General features: G+C 46.3%; 1 protein-coding gene across 1 annotated transcript in view; it reads left to right on the top strand.

Moving 5' to 3' along the window:
* Window positions 1–27,175, top strand: part of rnf123 (ring finger protein 123) — a 266,404-nt gene that overhangs the window by 36,384 nt on the left and 202,845 nt on the right. The window contains exons 22-26 of the mRNA XM_084167697.1: window positions 1,764–1,956; window positions 2,306–2,451; window positions 22,215–22,298; window positions 24,465–24,572; window positions 26,780–26,957. Coding sequence (XP_084023823.1) covers window positions 1,764–1,956; window positions 2,306–2,451; window positions 22,215–22,298; window positions 24,465–24,572; window positions 26,780–26,957 — 709 coding nt within the window. The remainder of the gene's footprint in view (window positions 1–1,763; window positions 1,957–2,305; window positions 2,452–22,214; window positions 22,299–24,464; window positions 24,573–26,779; window positions 26,958–27,175) is intronic.

Genomic DNA, 27,175 nt, shown 5'->3' with positions numbered 1-27,175 from the left:
TTTCCAACAAGTCAGTTTGTCAAATTTCTGCTCTGCTAGACCTGCCCTGGTCAACTGTAAGTGCTGTTATTGTGAAGTGGAAACGTCTAGGAGCAACAACGGCTCAGCCGCGAAGTAATAGGCCACACAAGCTCACAGAATGGGACCACCGAGTGCTGAAGCACGTAGCGCGTAAAAATCATCTGTCCTCAGTTGCAACACTCACTACCGAGTTCCAAACTGCCTCTGGAAGCAACGTCAGCACAATAACTGTTCGTCGGGAGCTTCATGAAATGGGTTTCCATGGCCGAGCAGCCACACACAAGCCTAAGATCACCATGCGCAATGCCAGCATCGGCTGGAGTGGACTCTGGAGTGATGAATCACACGTCACCATCTGGCAGTCCGACGGACGAATCTGGGTTTGGCGGATGCCAGGAGTACGCTACCTGCCCCAATGGACAGTGCCAACTGTAAAGTTTGGTGGAGGAGGAATAATGGTCTGGGGCTGTTTTTCATGGTTCAGGCTACAGCATACTATGACATTCTAGACGATTCTAATGCTCCTGTGGCTGAATGGAAGCAAGTCCCCTGCAGCAGTGTTCCAACATCTAGTGGAAAGCCTTCCCAGAAGAGTGGAGGCTGTTATTAGCAGCAAAGGGGGGACCAACTCCATATTAACGCCCATGATTTTAGAATGAGATGTTGGACGAGCAGGTGTCCACATACTTTGGCCTTTGGCCATGTAGTGTAGGTACATGTAAAAGTGACTAGGCAATCAGGATAGATAATAAACAGAGTAGCAGCAGTGAGTGTGTGTGGGTGGAGTCCTGTGAGTGTGTGGGTGTGGGTGGAGTCCAGTGAGTGTGTGTGTGTGTGGGTGGAGTCTAGTGTGTGTGTGTGTGGGTGGAGTCTAGTGTGTGTGTGTGGGTGGAGTCCAGTGAGTTAGTGTGTGTGTGGGTGGAGTCCAGTGAGTGTGTGTGTGTGTGTGGGTGGAGTCTAGTGTGTGTGTGGGTGGAGTCCAGTGAGTGAGTGTGTGTGTGGGTGGAATCCAGTGAGTGAGTGTGTGTGTGGGTTGAGTCCAGTGAGTGTGTGTGTGGGTGGAGTCCAGTGAGTGTGTGTGGGTGGGTGGAGTCCAGTGAGTGTGTGAGTGTGTGTGTGTGTGTGTGGGTGGAGTCCAGTGAGTGTGTGTGTGTGGGTGGAGTCCAGTGAGTGTGTGTGTGTGTGGGTGGAGTCCAGTGAGTGTGTGTGTGGGTGGAGTCCAGTGAGTGTGTGTGGGTGGAGTCCAGTGAGTGTGTGTGTGGGTGGAGTCCAGTGAGTCCAGTGAGTGTGTGTGTGGGTGGAGTCCAGTGAGTGTGTGTGTGCGGGTGGAGTCCAGTGAGTGTGTGTGTGCGGGTGGAGTCCAGTGAGTGTGTGTGTGCGGGTGGAGTCCAGTGAGTGTGTGTGTGGGTGGGTGGAGTCCAGTGAGTGTGTGTGTGTGGGTGGAGTCCAGTGAGTGTGTGTGGGTGGGTGGAGTCCAGTGAGTGTGTGTGGGTGGGTGGAGTCCAGTGAGTGTGCATAGAGCCAGTGCAAAGGAGTCAGTGCAACACAAAAAAAAAATGCAAATAGTCCGGGTAGCTATTTGATTAACAGTATGACTGTATTTACCACGTGTTTTAACAGTGTCTCTTCCTTTGTTGTTACAGAGGCCTTTTGGAGAGGTGGTGGGTGACCTACTGTAATTATACAGTGTTACCAACATGTCTCTATGTATTGTAATGCATCATGTCTCTGTCCTGTAACAGAGGCCTTTCGGAGCGGTGGCTATGGGTGCTGCCCTGGCCAGACCCAGCTGGCTCAGTTCTCCCACTCTGGGCCGAGCCAATCGCTTCCTGAGTACCGCTGCTGTCAGCCTCATGACTCCCAGGCGACCCCTGGCACCCCCGGAGAAGGTCAAAGTTCGCACCCTGGCCGTGGAGCAGAGGACGGAGGAGGACAGTGAGTGTCTTTACCTTGAATATACATGGAGGCGTATTGAGTGCAGTTCTCTCTTTCCTTTTCTCTCGCACTTTCTCAATTTCTCGCTCTCTCACTCTAGCGTTCTCTTTCAACCACCACTGTGAAATATAGAGTTTAGTCTACAGATGTAAAGGCTAAAGTAAAGAAAAGGCATTTGGATGCCAATAATCTGCGGATGAGTGTGAAATTCAATTGGCCACCTCTGGAAGTGGCCTAGTACCTTTTGAGCTATTATTACCTGGGCGTTTGGTCATTTGGACTGGACTGGACTGAACACAGGGTTGGGAACATGTTCTTCTTTTTCCTTTCTTCCCCGCCTCACCTCCAGTCGAGGGAAGCCATGGTAACGATGGCCTGTTGCTGGGGCGACCGTTGGAAGAACCCGACCATCCAATCACAGAGAAGTCTCTGCTGGAGATTCTGGATGGGATTGTGATGATGTACAACCTGAGCGTTCATCAACAGCTGGGCAAGGTAAGAGGCTGAGGCGTCCGTCCGCTGGGCAAGGGAACCATTTTGTGTACAGATTAGAAGTGCTCTGTAGGACAAGCTAAGAGGCTGAGGCATCTGTCCCAAATGACACACTACTCTGTATTTAGGGCATCATTGGGGCCTGGTCAAAAGTAGTGCATTATAAAGGGGATGGAGGGATCTGTTGACTGGAAGCCATTCAATACGGAACCATAATGGAACCATTGTGTGTTGAGATTTGAAATGCTCTCAAGGTAAGAGGCTGAGGCGTCATTGTGTCCCCTGGAGGTCATTCAATAGGACAGGGGGACGGGGGACCATTCAATAGGACAAGGGGACAGGGGACCATTCAATAGGACAGGGGGACAGGGGACCATTCAATAGGACAGGGGGACGGGGGACCATTCAATAGGACAGGGGGACAGGGGACCATTCAATAGGACAGGGGGACAGGGGACCATTCAATAGGACAGGGGGACAGGGGACCATTCAATAGGACATGGGGACAGGGGACCATTCAATAGGACAGGGGGACGGGGGACCATTCAATAGGACAGGGGGACAGGGGACCATTCAATAGGACAGGGGGACAGGGGACCATTCAATAGGACAGGGGGACGGGGTACCATTCAATAGGACATGGGGACAGGGGACCATTCAATAGGACAGGGGGACAGGGGACCATTCAATAGGACAGGGGGATGGGGGACCATTCAATAGGACAAGAGAACAGGGGACCATTCAATAGGACAGGGGGACAGGGGACCATTCAATAGGGCGGCAGGTAGCTTAGTGGGTAAGAGCGTTGTGCCAGTAACCGAAAGGTCGCTGGTTCTAATCCCCGAGCCGACTAGGTGAAAAATCTGTCGATGTGCCCTTGAGCAAGGCACTAACCCTAATTGCTCCTGTAAGTCGCTCTGGATAAGAGCGTCTGCTAAATGACTAAAATGTAAATGTAAATAGGACATGGGGACGGGGGACCATTCAATAGGACAGGGGTACAGGGGACCATTCAATAGGACAGGGGGACGGGGGACCATTCAATAGGACAGGGGTACAGGGGACCATTCAATAGGACAGGGGGACGGGACACCATTCAATAGGACAGGGGTACAGGGGACCATTCAATAGGACAGGGGGACGGGACACCATTCAATAGGACAGGGGGACGGGACACCATTCAATAGGACAGGGGGACGGGACACCATTCAATAGGACAGGGGGACGGGACACCATTCAATAGGACAGGGGTACAGGGGACCATTCAATAGGACAGGGGGACGGGACACCATTCAATAGGACAGGGGGACGGGACACCATTCAATAGGACAGGGGGACGGGGGACCATTCAATAGGACAGGGGGACGGGGGACCATTCAATAGGACAGGGGGACGGGGGACCATTCAATAGGACAGGGGGACGGTGGACCATTCAATAGGACAGGGGGATAGGGGACCATTCAATAGGACAGGGGGACGGGGGACCATTCAATAGGACAGGGGGACGGGGGACCATTCAATAGGACAGGGGGATAGGGGACCATTCAATAGGACAGGGGGACAGGGGACCATTCAATAGGACAGGGGGATAAGAGACCATTCAATAGGACAGGGGGACAGGGGACCATTCAATAGGACAGGGGGACGGGGGACCATTCAATAGGACAGGGGGACGGGGGACCATTCAATAGGACAGGGGGACAGGGGACCATTCAATAGGACAGGGGGACGGGGGACCATTCAATAGGACAGGGGGACGGGGGACCATTCAATAGGACATGGGGACGGGGGACCATTCAATAGGACATGGGGACGGGGGACCATTCAATAGGACAGGGGGACGGGGGACCATTCAATAGGACATGGGGATAAGAGACCATTCAATAGGACAGGGGGATAAGAGACCATTCAATAGGACATGGGGACGGGGGACCATTCAATAGGACATGGGGATAAGAGACCATTCAATAGGACAGGGGGACAGGGGACCATTCAATAGGACATGGGGATAAGAGACCATTCAATAGGACAGGGGGACAGGGGACCATTCAATAGGACAGGGGGACGGGGGACCATTCAATAGGACAGGGGGACAGGGGACCATTCAATAGGACAGGGGGACGGGGGACCATTCAATAGGACAGGGGGACGGGGGACCATTCAATAGGACAGGGGGACGGGGGACCATTCAATAGGACAGGGGGACAGGGGACCATTCAATAGGACAGGGGGACGGGGGACCATTCAATAGGACAGGGGGACAGGGGACCATTCAATAGGACAGGGGGACCATTCAATAGGACAGGGGGACGGGGGACCATTCAATAGGACAGGGGGACGAGGGACCATTCAATAGGACATGGGGACAGGGGACCATTCAATAGGACAGGGGGACGGGGGACCATTCAATAGGACAGGGGGACGGGGGACCATTCAATAGGACAGGGGACCATTCAATAGGACAGTGGGATGGGGGACCATTCAATAGGACAGGGGGACGGGGGACCATTCAATAGGACAGGGGACCATTCAATAGGACAGGGGACCATTCAATAGGACAGGGGGACAGGGGACCATTCAATAGGACAGGGGGACGGGGGACCATTCAATAGGACAGGGGGACGGGGGACCATTCAATAGGACAGGGGGACAGGGGACCATTCAATAGGACAGGGGGACAGGGGACCATTCAATAGGACATGGGGACAGGGGACCATTCAATAGGGCGGCAGGTAGCTTAGTGGGTAAGAGCGTTGTGCCAGTAACCGAAAGGTCGCTGGTTCTAATCCCCGAGCCGACTAGGTGAAAAATCTGTCGATGTGCCCTTGAGCAAGGCACTAACCCTAATTGCTCCTGTAAGTCGCTCTGGATAAGAGCGTCTGCTAAATGACTAAAATGTAAATAGGACATGGGGACGGGGGACCATTCAATAGGACAGGGGTACAGGGGACCATTCAATAGGACATGGGGATAAGAGACCATTCAATAGGACAGGGGGACGGGGGACCATTCAATAGGACATGGGGACAGGGGACCATTCAATAGGACAGGGGGACAGGGGACCATTCAATAGGACAGGGGGACGGGGGACCATTCAATAGGACAGGGGGACGGGGGACCATTCAATAGGACAGGGGGACGGGGGACCATTCAATAGGACAGGGGGACAGGGGACCATTCAATAGGACAGGGGGACAGGGGACCATTCAACAGGACATGGGGATAAGAGACCATTCAATAGGACAGGGGGACATGGGACCATTCAATAGGACAGGGGGACATGGGACCATTCAATAGGACAGGGGGACAGGGGACCATTCAATAGGACAGGGGACCATTCAATAGGACAGGGGACCATTCAATAGGACAGGGGGACAGGGGACCATTCAATAGGACATGGGGACAGGGGACCATTCAATAGGACAGTGGGATGGGGGACCATTCAATAGGACAGGGGGACGGGGGACCATTCAATAGGACAGGGGACCATTCAATAGGACAGGGGACCATTCAATAGGACAGGGGGACAGGGGACCATTCAATAGGACAGGGGGACGGGGGACCATTCAATAGGACAGGGGGACGGGGGACCATTCAATAGGACAGGGGGACAGGGGACCATTCAATAGGACAGGGGGACAGGGGACCATTCAATAGGACATGGGGACAGGGGACCATTCAATAGGGCGGCAGGTAGCTTAGTGGGTAAGAGCGTTGTGCCAGTAACCGAAAGGTCGCTGGTTCTAATCCCCGAGCCGACTAGGTGAAAAATCTGTCGATGTGCCCTTGAGCAAGGCACTAACCCTAATTGCTCCTGTAAGTCGCTCTGGATAAGAGCGTCTGCTAAATGACTAAAATGTAAATAGGACATGGGGACGGGGGACCATTCAATAGGACAGGGGTACAGGGGACCATTCAATAGGACATGGGGATAAGAGACCATTCAATAGGACAGGGGGACGGGGGACCATTCAATAGGACATGGGGACAGGGGACCATTCAATAGGACAGGGGGACAGGGGACCATTCAATAGGACAGGGGGACGGGGGACCATTCAATAGGACAGGGGGACGGGGGACCATTCAATAGGACAGGGGGACGGGGGACCATTCAATAGGACAGGGGGACAGGGGACCATTCAATAGGACAGGGGGACAGGGGACCATTCAACAGGACATGGGGATAAGAGACCATTCAATAGGACAGGGGGACATGGGACCATTCAATAGGACAGGGGGACATGGGACCATTCAATAGGACAGGGGGACAGGGGACCATTCAATAGGACAGGGGACCATTCAATAGGACAGGGGACCATTCAATAGGACAGGGGGACAGGGGACCATTCAATAGGACATGGGGACAGGGGACCATTCAATAGGACAGGGGGACGGGGGACCATTCAATAGGACAGGGGGACGGGGGACCATTCAATAGGACAGGGGGACAGGGGACCATTCAATAGGACAGGGGGATGGGGGACCATTCAATAGGACAGGGGGACGGGGGACCATTCAATAGGACAGGGGACCATTCAATAGGACAGGGGACCATTCAATAGGACAGGGGGACAGGGGACCATTCAATAGGACAGGGGGACGGGGGACCATTCAATAGGACAGGGGGACGGGGGACCATTCAACAGGACAGGGGGACGGGGGACCATTCAATAGGACAGGGGGACGGGGGACCATTCAATAGGACAGGGGGACGGGGGACCATTCAATAGGACATGGGGACAGGGGACCATTCAATATGACAGGGGGACGGGGGACCATTCAATAGGACAGGGGGACGGGGGACCATTCAATAGGACAGGGGGACAGGGGACCATTCAATAGGACAGGGGGATGGGGGACCATTCAATAGGACAGGGGGACGGGGGACCATTCAATAGGACAGGGGACCATTCAATAGGACAGGGGGACAGGGGACCATTCAATAGGACAGGGGGACAGGGGGCCATTCAATAGGACAGGGGGACGGGGGACCATTCAATAGGACAGGGGGACAGGGGACCATTCAATAGGACATGGGGACAGGGGACCATTCAATAGGATATGGGGACAGGGGACCATTCAATAGGGCGGCAGGTAGCTTAGTGGGTAAGAGCGTTGTGCCAGTAACCGAAAGGTCGCTGGTTCTAATCCCCGAGCCGACTAGGTGAAAAATCTGTCGATGTGCCCTTGAGCAAGGCACTAACCCTAATTGCTCCTGTAAGTCGCTCTGGATAAGAGCGTCTGCTAAATGACTAAAATGTAAATGTAAATAGGACATGGGGACGGGGGACCATTCAATAGGACAGGGGTACAGGGGACCATTCAATAGGACATGGGGATAAGAGACCATTCAATAGGACAGGGGGACGGGGGACCATTCAATAGGACATGGGGACAGGGGACCATTCAATAGGACAGGGGGACAGGGGACCATTCAATAGGACAGGGGGACGGGGGACCATTCAATAGGACAGGGGGACGGGGGACCATTCAATAGGACAGGGGGACATGGGACCATTCAATAGGACAGGGGGACAGGGGACCATTCAATAGGACATGGGGACAGGGGACCATTCAATAGGACAGGGGGACAGGGGACCATTCAATAGGACATGGGGATAAGAGACCATTCAATAGGACATGGGGACAGGGGACCATTCAATAGGACAGGGGACCATTCAATAGGACAGGGGGATAAGAGACCATTCAATAGGACAGGGGGATAAGAGACCATTCAATAGGACAGGGGGACAGGGGACCATTCAATAGGACAGGGGGACAGGGGACCATTCAATAGGACAGGGGGACGGGACCATTCAATAGGGCGGCAGGTAGCTTAGTGGGTAAGAGCGTTGTGCCAGTAACCGAAAGGTCGCTGGTTCTAATCCCCGAGCCGACTAGGTGAAAAATCTGTCGATGTGCCCTTGAGCAAGGCACTAACCCTAATTGCTCCTGTAAGTCGCTCTGGATAAGAGCGTCTGCTAAATGACTAAAATGTAAATGTAAATAGGACATGGGGACGGGGGACCATTCAATAGGACAGGGGTACAGGGGACCATCCAATAGGACAGGGGGACGGGACACCATTCAATAGGACAGGGGTACAGGGGACCATTCAATAGGACAGGGGGACAGGGGACCATTCAATAGGACAGGGGGACGGGACACCATTCAATAGGACAGGGGGACGGGGGACCATTCAATAGGACAGGGGGACGGGGGACCATTCAATAGGACAGGGGGACGGGGGACCATTCAATAGGACAGGGGGACAGGGGACCATTCAATAGGACAGGGGGATAAGAGACCATTCAATAGGACAGGGGGACGGGGGACCATTCAATAGGACAGGGGGACGGGGGACCATTCAATAGGACAGGGGGACGGGGGACCATTCAATAGGACAGGGGGACAGGGGACCATTAAATAGGACAGGGTGATAAGAGACCATTCAATAGGACAGGGGGACGGGGGACCATTCAATAGGACATGGGGATAAGAGACCATTCAATAGGACCGGGGGACCATTCAATAGGACAGGGGGATAGGGGACCATTCAATAGGACGGGGGACCATTCAATAGGACGGGGGACCATTCAATAGGACATGGGGATAGGGGACCATTCAATAGGACGGGGGACCATTCAATAGGACAGGGGGATAGGGGACCATTCAATAGGACAGGCGGACGGGGGACCATTCAATAGGACAGGGGGACAGGGGACCATTCAATAGGACAGGGGGATGGGGGACCATTCAATAGGACAGGGGGACGGGGGACCATTCAATAGGACAGGGGGACAGGGGACCATTCAATAGGACAGGGGGACGGGGGACCATTCAATAGGACAGGGGGACGGGGGACCATTCAATAGGACAGGGGGACGGGGGACCATTCAATAGGACAGGGGGACGGGGGACCATTCAATAGGACAGGGGGACAGGGGACCATTCAATAGGACAGGGGGACAGGGGACCATTCAATAGGACAGGGGGATAAGAGACCATTCAATAGGACAGGGGGACGGGGGACCATTCAATAGGACAGGGGGACGGGGGACCATTCAATAGGACAGGGGACCATTCAATAGGACAGGGGGACAGCCAGGGTAACCGTTGTGTACTTCAGCTTGTGAGGTCTCGTGTTTGTTGATTACTTCACTTACAAAGGTCACACACAGACCTTGGTTCATGTACTATTTGAAATCCTTTCAAATATGTCATGTGTGCTTTATTGAGTTGTCCAATGGAACCAATAGAATAGCCCTAAATGTTCAAACCCTGCCCATCTGACACTCCAAACTCTATTTGAACCAAGGTATAGATGGACACATGGCAAGGGAGGTGTTTATTTATTAGGATCCCCATTAGCTTTTGCAGAGGCAGCAGCTATTCTTCCTGGGGTCCACAAGAAACACAAAACATGAAAAGTACCAAAACACTGATAGACAAGGACAGTCACACAAATGTAAAATATAAAAACTAACAAAACAAACAAAATATGTGTTTGTGTGTGTCCTCAATCTAAATAAATACTGATTTAAAAATAATAATAATACAAACAATACAACAACAAAAACAAATGTCTGTATGTTTGTGTGTGTGTGTGTGTGTGTGTGTGTGTAGTGTGTGTGTGTGTGTGTGTGTATGTTTCTGTGTGTCCCCTCAATCCCCACCGTTCCATGAGATGTTGTTTAATCTGTTTTTCTAAAGCTCATTTTGCTGTTTGCTGAGTTATTGGAGATGGAAGTGAGTTCCGTGTGATCATGGCTCTGTATAATAATGTGCATTGCGGTGAATTTGTTTTGGACTTGGGGACTGCGAAGAGACCCCTGGTGGCATGTCTTGTGGGGTATGTATGGGTGTCTGAGCTGAATGTTATTTGATTATGCAGACTGGCATGCATCATGTTGTTAGTTCTGTATGTGCAGTTAAAGCCAAGGCGTGCTGCTCTGTTTTGAGCCAGCTGCAGCTTTGCTAGGTCTTTCTTTGCTGCACCTGGCCACATTACCAGACAGTAATCAAGATGGGACAAGACCAGAGCCTGAACAACTAGTACAGTTGATTATTGTGTAAAAAAAATGCAGAACATCTTTTTATAACAGACATAACCCTCCCCATCTTCACAACAACTTTGCCAATATGAATTGAATTGACCATGTTAACTGGCCATCCAATGCTATACCTAGGAGTTTATCTCCCTCAACTAGCTCAATGGTAACACCATTTATGCACAACTCCAGTTGAGGTTTAGGTCTTAGAGAATGTTTTAAACCAAATAAAATGCTTTTAGTTTTAGATGTATTTAAGACCAGTTTATTATTATTCACCCATTCTGATGCAGACTGTAACTCCTTATTTTGAATTTCAGTGAGCTCACTGGCTTTGGGTGCTGGCATGTAGAGGGTGGAATCATCCGGATACATGGTCATTCTAGCTGTGTGTAAGAGCAATGGCAAATCATTTGTACAAATAAAGTAACAGCCCAAGGCAACTGCCCTGAGGGACACCGCACTGTACATACAGTGTATTCGGAAAGCATTCAGACCCCTTCACATTTTCTACATTAGACTTATTCTAAAATTGTTTAATTGTTTTTTTCCCCTCATTATCTACACACAATACCCCATAATGACAAAGCATAAACAGGTTTTAGAAATGGTAGCAAATGTATTAAAAATAAAAAACGGAATGTACATTTAAATAAGTATTTAGACCCTTTACTCAGTACTTTGTTGAAGCGCCTTTGGCAGTGATTACAGCCTCAAGTCTTCTTGGGTATGACGCTACAAGCTTGGCACACCTGTATTTGGGGAGTTTTTCCAATTCTTCTCTGCAGATCCCCTAAAGCTCTGTCAGGTTGGATGGGGAGCGTCGCTGCACAGCTATTTTCAGGTGTCTCCAGAGATGTTCGATCGGGTTCAAGTCCGGGCTCTGACTGGGCCACTCAAGGACATTCAGAGACTTGTTCCGAAGCCACTCATGCGTTGTCTTGGCTATGTGCTTAGGGTCGCTGTCCTGTTGGAAGGTTAACCTTTGTCCCAGTCTGAGGTCCTGAGTGCTCTGGAGCAGGTTTTCATCAAAGATCTCTCTGTACTGCTCCGGTTATCTTTCCCTCGATCCTGACTAGTCTCCCAGTCCGTGCCGCTGAAAAACATCCCCACAGCATGATGCTGCCACCACCATGCTTCACCGTAGGGATGGTGCCAGGTTCCCTCCAGATGTGACACTTGGCATTCAGGCCAAATAGTTCAATCTTGGTTTCATCAGAGCAGAGAATCTTGTTTCTCATGGTCTGAGAGTCCTTCAGGTGCCTTTTGGCAAACTCCAAGCGGGCTGTCGTGCCTTTTACAGAGGAGTGGCTTCCGTCTGGCCACTCTACCATAAAGGCCTGATTGGTGGAGTACTGCAGAGATGGTTGTCCTTCTGGAAGGTTCCCCGATCTCCACAGAGGAACTCTGGAGCTCTGTCGGAGTGACCATCAGGTTCTTAGTTACATCCCTGACCAAGGCCCTTCACCCCCGATTGCTCAGTTTGGCCGGGCAGCCATCTCTAGGAAGAGTCTTGGTGGTTCCAAACATCTTCCATTTAAGAATGATGGAGGCCACTTGTTCTTGGGGACCTTCAATGCTGCAGAAATGTTTTTGTACCCTTCCCCAGATATGTGCTTCAACACAATCATGTCTCGGAGCTCTACGGACAATTCCTTCAACCTCATGGCTTGGTTTTTGCTCTGACATGCACTGTCAACTGTGGGACCTTTATATAGACAGGTGTGTGCCTTTCCAAATCATGTCCAATCAATTGAATTTACCACAGGTGGACTCCAATCAAGTTGTAGAAACATCTCAAGGATGATCAATGGAAACAGGATGCACCTGAGCTCAATTTCGAGTCTCATAGCAAAGGGTCTGAATTCTTATGTAAATAAGGTATTTCTGTTTTTTTTTTTTTTTTTTGTGCAAAATATGCTAAAAACCTGTTTTCGCTTTGTCATTATGGGGTGTTGTGTAGATTGAGGATTTTATTGTTATTTGTTTTTATCAATTTCTCAGGCTGCTCAACCAATCAGCTGAGCAGCCTGACTTGTTGGCCACCTCTTTGAACCAATTGATCAATTCATCATCAATCTAAAGGGCTCTGACAGTTAATTTCTTAACAGGTGCTTGTCAACAATTGGCATGAATGATTTTACAAATACTTCCGGTGCTGCATCTGGATGCACCTCCTCATACACATCAGACGAACGTAAATATTTTAATTATTCTACAAGAGTCTGGAGAAAACATTTTGTATGATCTCTTATGAATTACTTTAGGCCCACCCTTTTGTCACTTTGGCTTTCCTTGTTATTGCTACAATGTTATGGTCCTCTCCTCCTCTTCTTCTTCATGTAGGGGTCTATCATGTGATCTATCTGCTGTTCCACATTCCTCTCTCGTTCTTCAGGAGTGAGTTCCCAAGCCAAATAGATTAGTCATTAAATCCGTTATATCCTCTCATTGTCAGGAAGCATAGGATCCAAGCATAAAAAAAAAAGACTTTTGGCACATATTTCATGGCACAAAAGTGCATGGGTCTAGAACTGCTATATGAATGCCAGCTCAACACTTCCTGTCTTCCTCCACGTTACACATGCACGCACACACGCGTACACGCACCTACACCTACCTCTCGTTCAGTGGATAGGTACAAGACCTTGGACAACCACCATTCTGCTATCGCCTGTTATTGTCTGATCATTTGAGAAAAGTCCAGCACTCTGCAGTTGCCAATATCCCTTGTTCTATTAAAGCCTGTAAGCATCTGTCTTCATCAGCTTTTATATTGGTAGTGTGCTGGACTGTCTTTTCTCTAAAGTAACATTTGGGATTCGTTCCAGAACAAACACGGTGCACTAAATAGGGAATAGGGTACTGTTTGGGACGAAACGAAAACCTTGAACATTTCCTACTAAACTGCGAAGGTCTTTAGATGCGAGTCCTTTTAGATATCTGTTATTTATCATCATACCTGTCATCTCTCTCTTCCCCTCCTTTGTTTATTTTTTATTTAACCTTTATTTAATTAGGCAAGTCAGTTAAGAACAAATTCTTATTTACAATGACGGCCTACACCGGCCAAACCCGGACGACGCTGGGCCAATTGTGCGCCGCCCTATGGGACTCCCAATCGCGGCCCGGTTGTGATACAGCCTGAAAATCGAACCAGGGGGTTTTGGCACTGATGTGTCCCAGATGGCACCCCTATTCCCTATATAGTGCACTAATTTTGGGACCAGCATATACTGTTTTAGGTATTAAAGTGTTTTCTGTAACTTCTTGCCTCAGAATGGTTGACGATCAATAAACTCTAAAGAGAAGGTTGTCTGCTCTTGGCCTTGTCTGTGTCCCAAATGGCAACCCTTTCCCTATATAGTATATTATTATATATATATATATATATACATACTATTCTATAGGCCCTGGTCAAAAGTAGTACACCAGTGCCTTCAGAAAGTGTTTATTCCACATTTTGTTACAGCCTGAATTCAAAATTGATGAAATATATATTTTCTCTCACCCATCTACACACAATACCCCATAATGACAAAGTGAAAACATGTTTTTACAAATGTTTGCAAATTTATTGAAAATGAGATTTCTGCATTTCATTTTAAGTAAGTATTCACACCCCTGAGTCAATACATGTTAGTCACCTTTTGGCATCGATTTTAAGCTGTTAGTCTTTCCGGGTCCCTTAAGAGCTTTGCACACCAAGGATATTTGCACATTATTCTTTCTAAAAATTCTGCAAGTTCTGTCAAGTTGGTTGTTGATCGTTGCTAGACAGCAATTTACAAGTCTTGCAATAGATTTAACCTGCTTTAAATGAAATCTGTAGCTAGGCCTCTCGGGTACGTACACTACCGTTCAAAAGTTTGGGGTCACTTAGAAATGTCCTTGTTTTCCATGAAAACATACATGAAATGAGTTTGAATAGGAAATATAGCAAAATGAATAGGAAATGTAGTCATTGACAAGGTTAGAAATGTAATGATTTCTAATTGTAGTAATAATTGTGTCCTTCAAACTTTGCTTTCATCAAAGAATCCTCCATTTGCAGCAGTTACAGCCTTGCAGACCTTTGGCATTCTACAGTCGTGGTCAAACGTTTTGAGAATGACGCAAATACTAATTTTCACAAAGTCTGCTGCCTCAGTTTTGATGATGGCAATTTGCATATACTCCAGAATGTCATGAAGAGTGATCAGATGAATTACAATTAATTACAAAGTCCCTCTTTGCCATGAAAATGAACTTAATCCCCCAAAAACACTTCCACTGCATTTCAGCCCTGCCACAAAAGGACCAGCTGCCATCATGTCAGTGATTCTCTCGTTAACACAGGTGAGAGTGTTGATGAGGACAAGGCTGGAGATCACTCTGTCATGCTGATTGAGTTAGAATAACAGACTGGAAGCTTTAAAAGGAGGGTGGTGCTTGAAATCATTGTTCTTCTTCTGTTAACCATGGTTACCTGCAAAGAAATACGTGCCGTCGTCATTGCTTTGCACGAAAAAGGGCTTCACAGGCAAGGATATTGCTGCTAGTAAGATTGCACCTAAATCAACCATTTATCGGATCATCAAGAACTTCGAGAGAAGTTCAATTGTTGTGAAGAAGGTGTCAGGGCGCCCAAGAAAGTCCAGCAAGCGCAAGGACCGTCTCCTAAAGTTGATTCAGCTGCGGGATCGGGGCACCACCAGTGCTTGCTCAGGAATGGCAGCAGGCAGGTGCGAGTGCATCTGCACGCACAGTGAGGCGAAGACTTTTGGAGGATGGCCTGGTGTCAAGAAGGGCAGCAAAGAAGCCACTTCTCTCCAGGAAAAACATCAGGGACAGACTGATATTCTGCAAAAGGTACAGGGATTGAACTGCTGAGGACTGGGGAAAAGTAATTTTCTCTGATGAATCCCCTTTCCGATTGTTTGGGGCGTCCGGAAAACACCTTGTCCGGAGAAGACAAGGTGAGCGCTACCATCAGTCTTGTGTCATGCCAACAGTAAAGCATCCTGAGACCATTCATGTGTGGGGTTGCTTCTCAGCCATGGGAGTGGGCTCACTCACAATTTTGCCTAAGAACACAGCCATGAATAAAGAATGGTACCAACACATCCTCAGAGAGCAACTTCTCCCAACCATCCAAGAACAGTTTGGTGACGAACAATGCCTTTTCCAGCATGATGGAGCACCTTGCCATAAGGCAAAAGTGATAACCAAGTGGCTCGGGGAACAAAACATCGACATTTTGGGTCCATGGCCAGGAAACTCCCCAGACCTTAATCCCATTGAGAACTTGTGGTCAATCCTCAAGAGGCGGGTGGACAAACAAAAACCCACAAACTCCAAGCATTGATTATGCAAGAATGTGCTGCCATCATTCAGGATGTGGCCCAGAAGTTAATTGACAGCATGCCAGGGCAGATTGCAGAGGTCAAATATTGACTCTTTGCATAAACTTAATGTAATTGTCAATAAAAACATTTGACACTTATGGAATGCTTGTAATTATACTTCAGTATACCATTGTAACATCTGACAAAAAGATCTCATAACACTGAAGCAGCGAACTTTGTGAAGACCAATACTTGTGTCATTCTCTGTAGTTGTCAATTTGTTGAGGTAATCTGAAGAGATTTCACCCCATGTTTCCTGATGCACCTCCCACAAGTTGGATTGGCTTAATACGCACTCCTTACGTACCATACGGTCAAGCTGCTCCCACAACAGATCAATAGGGTTGAGATCCGGTGACTGTGCTGCCACTCTATTATAGACAGAATACCAGCTGACTGCTTCTTCCCTAATAGTTATTGCATAGTTTGGAGCTGTGCTTTGGGTCATTGTCCTGTTGTAGGAGTAAATTGGCTCCAATCAAGCGCTGTCCATAGGGAATGGCATGGCGTTGCAAAATGGAGTGATAGCCTTTCTTCTTCAAGATCCCTTTTACCCTGTACAAATCTCCCACATTACCACCACCAAAGCACCCCCAGACCATCACATTGCCTCCACCATGCTTGACAGATGGCATCAAGCACTCCTCCAGCATCTTTTCATTTGGTCTGCGTCTCACAAATGTTTTTCTTTGTGATCCGAACACCTCAAACTTCGATTCGTCTGTCCATAACACTTTTTTCCAATCTTCCTCTGTCCAGTGTCTGTGTTCTTTTGCCCAGTTTAATCTATTATTTTTATTGGCCAGTCTGAGATATGGCTTTTTCTTTGCAACTCTGCCTAGAAGGTCAGCATCCCAGAGTCGCCTCTTCACTGTTGACGTTGAGACTGGTGTTTTGCGGGTACTATTTAATGAAGCTGCCAGTTGAGGACCTGTGAGGCGTCTGTTTCTCAAACTAGAGACACTAATGTATTTGTCCTCTTGCTCAGTTGTGCACCGGGGCCTCCCACTCCTCTTTCTATTCTGGTTAGAGACAGTTTGGGCTGTTCTGTGAAGGGAGTAGTACACAGCGTTGTACGAGATCTTCAGTTTCTTGGCAATTTCTCGCATGGAATAGCCTTCATTTCTCAGAACAAGAATAGACTGACGAGTTTCAGAAGAAAGTTCTTTGTTTCTGGCCATTTTGAGCCTGTAATCGAACCCACAATTGCTGATGCTCCAGATACTCAACTAGTCTCAAGAAGGCCAGTTTTATTTCTTCTTTAATCAGCACAACAGTTTTCAGCTGTGCTAACATAATTGCAAAAGGGTTTTCTAATGATTAATTAGCCTTATAAAATGATAAATTTGGGTTAGCAAACACAACGTGCCGTTGGAACACATGACTGATGGTTGCTGATAATGGCTCTTTGTACTCTTATGTAGATATTCCATTAAAAATCAGCCGTTTCCAGCTACAATAGCCATTTGCAACATTAAAAATATCTACACTGGATTTCTGATCAATTTTATGTTATTTTAATGGACAAAAAAATTGCTTTTCTTTCGAAAACAAGAACATTTCTAAGTGACCCCAAACTTTTGAACGGTAGTGTGTGTGTTTGTGTGTATGTATGTATATATATATATACACACACACACAGTGAGGGGGGGAAAAAGTATTTGATCCCCTGCTGATTTTGTACGTTTGCCCACTGACAAAGAAATGATCAGTCTATAATTTTAATGGTAGGTTTATTTGAAGAGTGAGACACAGAATAACAACAAAAAAATCCAGAAGAACGCATGTAAAAAATGTTATAAATTGATTTTCATTTTAATGAGGGAAATAAGTATTTGACCCCTTCTCAATCAGAAAGATTTCTGGCTCCCAGGTATCTTTTATACAGGTAACGAGCTGAGATTAGGAGCACACTCTTAAAGGCAGTGCTCCTAATCTCAGTTTGTTACCTGTATAAAAGACACCTGTCCACAGAAGCAATCAATCAATCAGATTCCAAACTCTCCACCATGGCCAAGACCAAAGAGCTCTCCAAGGATGTCAGGGACAAGATTGTAGACCTACACAAGGCTGGAATGGGTTACAAGACCATCGCCAAGCAGCTTGGTGAGAAGGGGACAACAGTTGGTGCGATTATTCACAAATGGAAGAAACACAAAAGTACTGTCAATCTCCCTCGGCCTGGGGCTCCATGCAAGATCTCACCTCGTGGAGTTGCAATGATTATGAGAACGGGGAGGAATCATCCCAGAACTACACGGGAGGATCTTGTCAATGATCTCAAGGCAGCTGGGACCATAGTCACCAAGAAAACAATTGGTAACAAACTACGCCGTGAAGGACTGAAATCCTGCAGCGCCCACAAGGTCCCCATGCTCAAGAAAGCACATATACAGGCCCGTCTGAAGTTTGCCAATGAACATCTGAATAATGTGTTGTGGTCAGATGAGACCAAAATCGAGGTCTTTGGCATCAACTCAACTCGCCGTGTTTGGAGGAGGAGGAATGCTGCCTATGACCCCAAGAACACCATCCCCACCGTCAAACATGGAGGTGAAAACATTCTGCTTTGGGGGTGTTTTTCTGCTAAGGGGACAGGACAACTTCACGCAACAAAGGGATGATGGATGGGGCCATGTACCGTCAAATCTTGGGTGAGAACCTCCTTCCCTCAGCCAGGGCATTGAAAATGGGTCGTGGATGGGTATTCCAGCATGACAATGACCCAAAACACACGGCCAAGGCAACAAAGGAGTGGCTCAAGAAGAAGCACATTAAGGTCCTGGAGTGGCCTAGCCAGTCTCCAGACCTTAATCGCATAGAAAATCTGTGGAGGGAGCTGAAGGTTTCGAGTTGCCAAACGTCAGCCTCGAAACCTTAATGACTTGGAGAAGATCTGCAAAGAGGAGTGGAACAAAATCCCTCCCGAGATGTGTGCAAACCTGGTGGCCAACTACAAGAAACGTCTGACCTCTGTGATTGCCAACAAGGGTTTTGCCACCAAGTACTAAGTCATGTTTTGCAGAGGGGTCAAATACTTATTTCCTTGGTTAAAATGCAAATCAATATATAACATTTTTGACATGCATTGTTCTGGATTTTGTTGTTATTCTGTCTCTCACTGTTCAAATAAACCTACCATTAAAATTATATACTGATCATTTCTTTGTCAGTGGGCAAACGTACAAAATCAGCAGGGGATCAAATACTTTTTTCCCTCACTGTGTGTGTGTGTGTATATATATTAGGGCTGTCAAAAATAGCGCGTTAACGACGTTAATTAGTTGTTTGCTGTTAATTACGTCAATTTTTTAAACGCATTTCACGCATGCGCAGTGTGACAAATTATTCAGGTCAGGAAAGTGGTTGGGAGCTAGAGGCGAGATGGAGCAAGGTGAGCAAAGTGGGCCTATTGACGGATTCAAATATAAAAAGAATGATGATGGTACAGTTAACAAGTACAAGGTTATTTGCAAGATTTGTAAGAAGGAGTTTCAATTTCACCGGAGCTGTTCAAGCTTGAAGTACCATGTCAACGCCAAACATGCGTTTGCTGGGCCGTCAGATTCAGCAAGTGGTTTGCGCCAGACCACGCTGAATGTTTGCAGGCAATTAACAAAATCAACCTCAGATAATTTGATATCTAGCCACTCCTGCAACCACTGTTCCCTGTGAACGACTTTTCTCAGTTGCAGGTCACATTGTGAACAAGAAAAGGTCAGCTTTACTTTCAGAAAATGTGAACAAGTTAGTTTGCCTCAGCAACTGGCTGAAAGATGATGAAGCTCAGTAGATTTGAAAGGTGATGTTCAAACAAAAAGACCAGTTTCAGTGCAACATGTTATAGTAGTTAGCAACTGGATTTTTGAGCAACTGGATTAAAGAATGGAGGAAAAGGTAAAAGATTGTTCTTTGGTTTGATTTAAAGGTTTTATTGAAAATGTTTTTTTCCACAGATGACTCAAATTGTGCAAAAATGTGGTAGGTCACTGTTATGATTTGACTACATTTATTGCTTTCTGTTCAATTGAATACTGTAAATTGTACATCCTGGTTAAGAGGAATGCCAAAGAGGAAGTGATGGAACATTACAAAGACAAATATTATGGTGTGTAGTATGTTTCAGCTTGATTTAAAACACCATTATTTGGCTGTGTTAATAAACAGACATAATATGAAAATTATGTATCTGTGTCCTGTTATTTATCTTTTGGTATGCATTTCAGAAAAAAAATTGTTAGGATTCAGGTGTAATTGCAAATAGTGATTAATCATGATTAATCCACTGAAAATTCTGATTAATTTGATTAAAAAATTTAATCATTTGACAGCCCTTATATATATATATGTATGTATGTATGTATGTGTGTGTGTGTGTGTGTGTGTGTGTGTGTATGTATGTGTATCTATTTATGTATGTATCTATCTATCTCTCCCCCTGAAAATATTAGAAATATATCTCCCTGAAAGTGTCTGGAAATTGTTTGGTTGATGGGGCGAGTAGTTTGGCCAAATGTGGTCCACTGTCGTGTGATTTCAGAATGTATCACTGAGTACGTTTACATGCGCACTAATAATTAGATATTAAACTGATTATGGCAGTGGGCAGATTATCCAATAGTCATATAAACACCTTACTCTGCTTATCTTAATCAAAATCGAAGTAAGACCTGGTTTTCTGAGCAATCTTTCGAATTATTAGGACATGTGAACACCTTAATCGGCGTTCCAGCAGTGTATTTGATCTATGCATGTGCTAGCCGAGCGAGTCTCCCTCTTTAGCGCGAGTGAAGTGTGTTGGGAACTACTGAATGAGTCTTAGAAGTAGTTTTCACATACAAACTTTATCTGAACTAAGATCAAATATGGTTCCCAAAAATAACGAGTGGCGCAGTGGTCTAAGGCACTGCATCGCAGTGCTAGCTGTGCCACTAGAGATCCTGGTTCGAGTCCAGGCTCTGTCGCAGCCGGCCGCGACCGGGAGACCCATGGGCGGCGCACAATTGGTCCAGCGTCGTCCAAGGTAGGGGAGGGTTTGGCCGGCAGGGATGTGGGTTCGTTTCCCACGGGGGGCCAGTATGAAAAAATTAAAAATAAAAATAAAAAACATGTATGCATTCACTAACTGTAAGTCGCTCTGGATAAGAGCGTCTGCTAAATGACTAAAATGTAAATGTAAAATGTAGAATGTTTATTTTGATTGACGATTTCCTGCATTTTCAGAGTCCCCATCTGGTAGCCTGATTTCAAATGTGTCCATGTTAACAGGATTATTAGGGAAAATCGTTCTTCTTGAAAGCATGTAAACGTTTTAATCAAACTATTATATTAATCTATCCACAGCAATTGCATTATTGTGTTCATGTTACCGCGCTCACTCACTCACACTGACCAATGTCTTGTAGGGAACAGTAGCCTATATCTAATATCTGGGACATGACTTTACCCCATTCCATAGTAACCCTTAATAGCGCCGGCACATCTAAACTCAATGGCCCAATTCTGATCTTTTGCCCAAATTTATTGTCAAAAGATCTGATCTGATTGGTCAGAACACCAATTTGTGGCACAATGTCAGAATTGCGCTGCCTGTGTAAACGCAGCCTTTATCTAGTCTGGTTGACTTCTACTTTTGTTTCGATATTAACAGTAGTCTTCATCCCTGTAGGAATATCCTGCGGACATGAATGACGTGACACCGTTAGAGGAGGTTGGAGGAGTTGGCTACAGCACCAGACTGGAGTCAAATATAAATGTCAAATACTTTCAAAAACACTTGACAGTATTTGAAGTGTGCTTTATTTTAACTTGGACTTTGCGAAGTTAGGACTGTTTTTATTGGCTTCACAGAAATAATATATTGAGCTGTATTTTAAAAGTACTGTATTTGCACGCAAATAATATAAATGTATGGTCCTCTGTAGCTCAGCTGGTAGAGCACGGCGCTTGTAACGCCAAGGTAGTGGGTTCGATCCCCGGGACCACCCATACACAAAAATGTATGCACGCATGACTGTAAGTCGCTTTGGATAAAAGCGTCTGCTAAATGGCATATTATTATTTATATTATAAATAAATAATACAAATAAAATAAACAATACTACAATAATAAATAATATAAATACAATAATAAATAATATAAGTACAATAATAAACAGTCAATGTATAACATCTATCTCCTGTGCTGTACTACTATGGTGATATGTGATTAGCTACCTTTAAGATTAATTCACCTAAAATGTAAGTCGCTCCGGACAAGAGCATCCTGCTAAATAACTAAAATGTGAATGTATACGTCACTGAGCCTGTCCTGTACCTTTCCCTTCAGATGGTGGTGGTGTCGGACGACGTCCATGAATACGCTGTGGCGCTGAAGGACACCGAGGAGAAGATGGCACGCTGCCCAGCAAGAGTAAAATACACTACTCCTCACTATTTTATATAAATCTGTTATTGAACTGTTATCAGTCTGTAATGTTTAGTATCATAGAGGATAAGATGGCATGCTGCCCCAACCAGAAGATTACAAATATACTCTATCAAACTGTTGTTAAGTATAATAGTTTAATAGTACTGTATAATAGTATAATCATCCATGAATATGCTGTGGCTCTGAAGGACACTGAGGTAAAGCACACGCTGCCACAGCAGACTAAATACACATTTCATTTTATCAATCTGTTATGTATCAATAGTTATGGGGCTGTGTTTTGGTTGATCATGTCACATGATTTAACTTTCATTTTTTGGTGTAGTTCTCATTTCTGGAAAAGCCTTTAAATAAAGGTTAAAATTCTGGTCATATGACATGATCAACCAAAACATCAGGCCTTAATCATAGTCAGTAAAGTCTATTGTAGTGTATATAATGTAGTAGTTAATAGTACTACTAATAGTACTACTATCTATTATCTTTCATGCAATAGGTACAGCATAATGGTAGTATAAACTATACAAGACCATCATTATTGTATAACCAAATAGTCGTATTAGTGTAATGTTATTATCTATTGCGTTTAGTATAATAGTCATGATATGTCGATCTATTGACCCCAGCATGGCAGGACTTTTCTAGTTAAAGGTTCTGCTGTCAAGTCATATTGTTCCAGTGGTTATGGCCGGGTTTACAGTGCAATCGGAAAGTATTCCGACTCGTTGACTTTTTCCACATTTTGTTATTTTACTGCCTTATTTTTTAAAATTGATTAAATTGTCGTCGTCGTCCCCCCCCCCCTCATCAATCTACAAACTATAACCCATAATGACAAAGCAAAAACAGGTTGTCCGAGCTGTGTGCTGGTAGTTTAAACAGACAGCTCGGTACATTCAGCTTCTTACAAAAACAAGCAGTGATGATGTCAATCTCTCTTCCACTTTGACCCATGAGAGATTTTTTTATTTATATATTTTTTTTAAGTCATTTAGCAGACGCTCTTATCCAGAGCGACTTACAGTTAGTGAGGGCATACATTTTTTTTCATACTGAGATTGACATGCATATCATTAATGTTAGCTCTCCGTGTACTTTTAAGGGCCAGCTGTGCTGCCCTGTTCTGAGCCAACTGCAATTTTCGTAAGTCCCTCTTTGTGGAACCTGACCACACGACTGAACAGTAGTCCAGGTGCGACAAAACTAGGGCCTGTAGGACCTGCCTTGTTGATAGTGCTGTTAAGAAGGTAGAGCAGCGCTTTATGTAGACCGACTTCTCCCCATCTTAGCTACTGTTGTATCAATATGTTTTGACCATGACAGTTTACAATCCAGGGTTACTCCCAAGCAGTTTAGTCACCTCAACTTGCTCAATTTCCAAATTCATTACGAGATGTAGTTGAGGTTTAGGGTTTAGTGAATGGTTTGTCCCAAATACAATGCTTTTAGTTTTGGAAATTATTAAAGTAGTTGGCAATATCAGTGGGTTTTGTGATATATGAGCCATCTGATTCAATGAATGATGGAGCCGAGTTTGCCTTTCTTCCAAAAATGTCATTTAAGGTGCTCCAAAGCTTTTTACTATCATTCTTTATATCATTTATTTTTGTTTCATAGCATAGTTTATTTTTATTTAGTTTAGTCACATGATTTCTCAGTTTGCAGTACGTTTGCCAATAGTTTGGGCTGCTAGACTTATTTGCCATACCTTTTGCCTCATCCCCCTAAGCCATACAATTTTTCAATTCCTCATCAATTGAAGGGGATTTAACTGTTTGATCGATGCAAACAGGATGCACCTGAGCTCAATTTCGAGTCTCATAGCAAAGGGTCTGAATACTTATGTAAAGAAGGTATTTCTGTATTTTTAATACATTTTTTAAAATGTGTGTAAACCTGTTTTCGCTTCGTCATTATGGGGTATTGTGTGTAGATTGATTGATTTTTATTTATTGAATCAATTTTAAAATAAGACTAACGTAACAAAATGTGGAGAAAGTCAAGGGGTCTGAATACTTTCCGAATGCACTGTATGTGTACGATAACGGTCTGAATGAACAGTCTGCTTTATTAGAGTGCTTTCTGTGATGAACAGCGCTATTATTAGTCATGCCTTTTTCTTACACTCTGAACGTGTCCACGTTTTAGAGACCAGACATCCTGGAGGAGCTGCAGAAGAGTCAGAAGGTGTTTGCTGAGAAGCTGAACCACCTGAGTAGGAGACTGGCCTGGATCAACGCTACCATCTACTGCAAGGTAGGAGACTGGCCTGGATCAACGCTACCATCTACTGCAAGGTAGGAGACTGGCCTGGATCAACGCTACCATCTACTGCAAGGTAGGAGACTGGCCTGGATCAACGCTACCATCTACTGCAAGGTAGGAGACTGGCCTGGATCAACGCTACCATCTACTGCAAGGTAGGAGGCTGGCCTGGATCAACGCTACCATCTACTGCAAGGTAGGAGGCTGGCCTGGATCAACGCTACCATCTACTGCAAGGTAGGAGACTGGCCTGGATCAACGCTACCATCTACTGCAAGGTAGGAGACTGGCCTGGATCAACGCTACCATCTACTGCAAGGTAGGAGAGTACCCACAGTACCCAGCACATCTACTGGAAGGTAGGGGAGTACCCACAGTACCCAGCACATCTACTGGAAGGTAGGGGAGTACCCACAGTACCCAGCACATCTACTGGAAGGTAGGGGAGTACCCACAGTACCCAGCACATCTACTGTAAAGTAGGAGAGTACCCACAGTACCCAGCACATCTACTGTAAGGTAGGAGAGTACCCACAGTACCCAGCACATCTACTGTAAGGTAGGAGAGAACCCACAGTACCCAGCACATCTACTGGAAGGTAGGAGAGTACCCACAGTACCCAGCACATCTACTGTAAGGTAGGAGTACCCACAGTACCCAGCACATCTACTGGAAGGTAGGAGAGTACCCACAGTACCCAGCACATCTACTGTAAGGTAGGAGTACCCACAGTACCCAGCACATCTACTGTAAGGTAGGAGAGAACCCACAGTACCCAGCACATCTACTGGAAGGTAGGAGAGTACCCACAGTACCCAGCACATCTACTGTAAGGTAGGAGAGAACCCACAGTACCCAGCACATCTACTGGAAGGTAGGAGAGTACCCACAGTACCCAGCACATCTACTGTAAGGTAGGAGTACCCACAGTACCCAGCACATCTACTGGAAGGTAGGAGAGTACCCACAGTACCCAGCACATCTACTGTAAGGTAGGAGTACCCACAGTACCCAGCACATCTACTGGAAGGTAGGAGAGAACCCACAGTACCCAGCACATCTACTGTAAGGTAGGAGAGAACCCACAGTACCCAGCACATCTACTGGAAGGTAGGAGAGTACCCACAGTACCCAGCACATCTACTGTAAGGTAGGAGAGAACCCACAGTACCCAGCACATCTACTGTAAGGTAGGAGAGAACCCACAGTACCCAGCACATCTACTGGAAGGTAGGAGAGTACCCACAGTACCCAGCACATCTACTGGAAGGTAGGAGAGTACCCACAGTACCCAGCACATCTACTGTAAGGTAGGAGTACCCACAGTACCCAGCACATCTACTGGAAGGTAGGAGAGTACCCACAGTACCCAGCACATCTACTGTAAGGTAGGAGAGAACCCACAGTACCCAGGACATCTACTGGAAAGTAGGAGAGTACCCACAGTACCCAGCACATCTACTGTAAGGTAGGAGTACCCACAGTACCCAGCACATCTACCGTAAGGTAGGAGAGTACCCACAGTACCCAGCACATCTACTGGAAGGTAGGAGAGTACCCACAGTACCCAGCACATCTACTGGAAGGTAGGAGAGAACCCACAGTACCCAGCACATCTACTGTAAGGTAGGAGAGGACCCACAGTACCCAGCACATCTACTGTAAGGTAGGAGAGGACCCACAGTACCCAGCACATCTACTGTAAGGTAGGAGAGAACCCACAGTACCCAGCACATCTACTGGAAGGTAGGAGAGTACCCACAGTACCCAGCACATCTATGGTAAGGTAGGAGAGTACCCACAGTACCCAGCACATCTACTGGAAGGTAGGAGAGTACCCACAGTACCCAGCACATCTACTGGAAGGTAGGAGAGTACCCACAGAACCCAGCACATCTACTGGAAGGTAGAAGAGTACCCACAGTACCCAGCACATCTACTGGAAGGTAGGAGAGTAAAAAAACAGCCAATGAACCCGGTCACGGTCTTCGCTGTTCTGTGTGGAACACGTTGTGTGGCACACATTGTTCAAGAAAAGCTACAACATAAATTACTACTGTACCGTAGGTGTTGTTTTGCTTGTTTAAAACATCTCCCTCTGTGTTTTATTCCAGAAGAAGATCATTAAAACATCTCCCTCTGTGTGTTATTCCAGGAGAAGATGATTAAATCATTCTCTCTCTGTGTGTTATTCCAGGATAAGATGCTGGATGTGTACTGGCTACTGAGGGTATGCATCCTCACCATCCAGCACGCTGACAACACAGGAACGTTGTTCGCCTTCACCCCAGAGTTCTACCTCAATGTGGCCATGAACAGCTATAGCGCTCTCAAGAACTACTTCAGCCCCTCCAACTGCATGGACCAACTGCCAGGTAACCACACGCACGCCCGCCCGCCCGCCTTCTGCCTGCTTTCCTGCCTGCTTTAAGGCTGTGTTTGTGGCCATGAACAGCTACTTTGTCAGGTGACAACAACACACTAAGGCTGGAGCCCTGTGCCATTATACTTAATTGATATGCAGATGATAGGCGGCCCTATTCTATTATAATTAATTGATATGCGGATTATATGCAGACGATAGTTCTGCAAT

Source organism: Coregonus lavaretus, assembly GCF_964263955.1.
Source record: "Coregonus lavaretus genome assembly, chromosome: 8".
In the NCBI taxonomy this organism is placed as follows: Eukaryota; Metazoa; Chordata; class Actinopteri; order Salmoniformes; family Salmonidae; genus Coregonus; species Coregonus lavaretus.
Note: the sequence above shows the minus strand (reverse complement) of the source record. Positions and strands in the feature narration are given on the sequence as shown.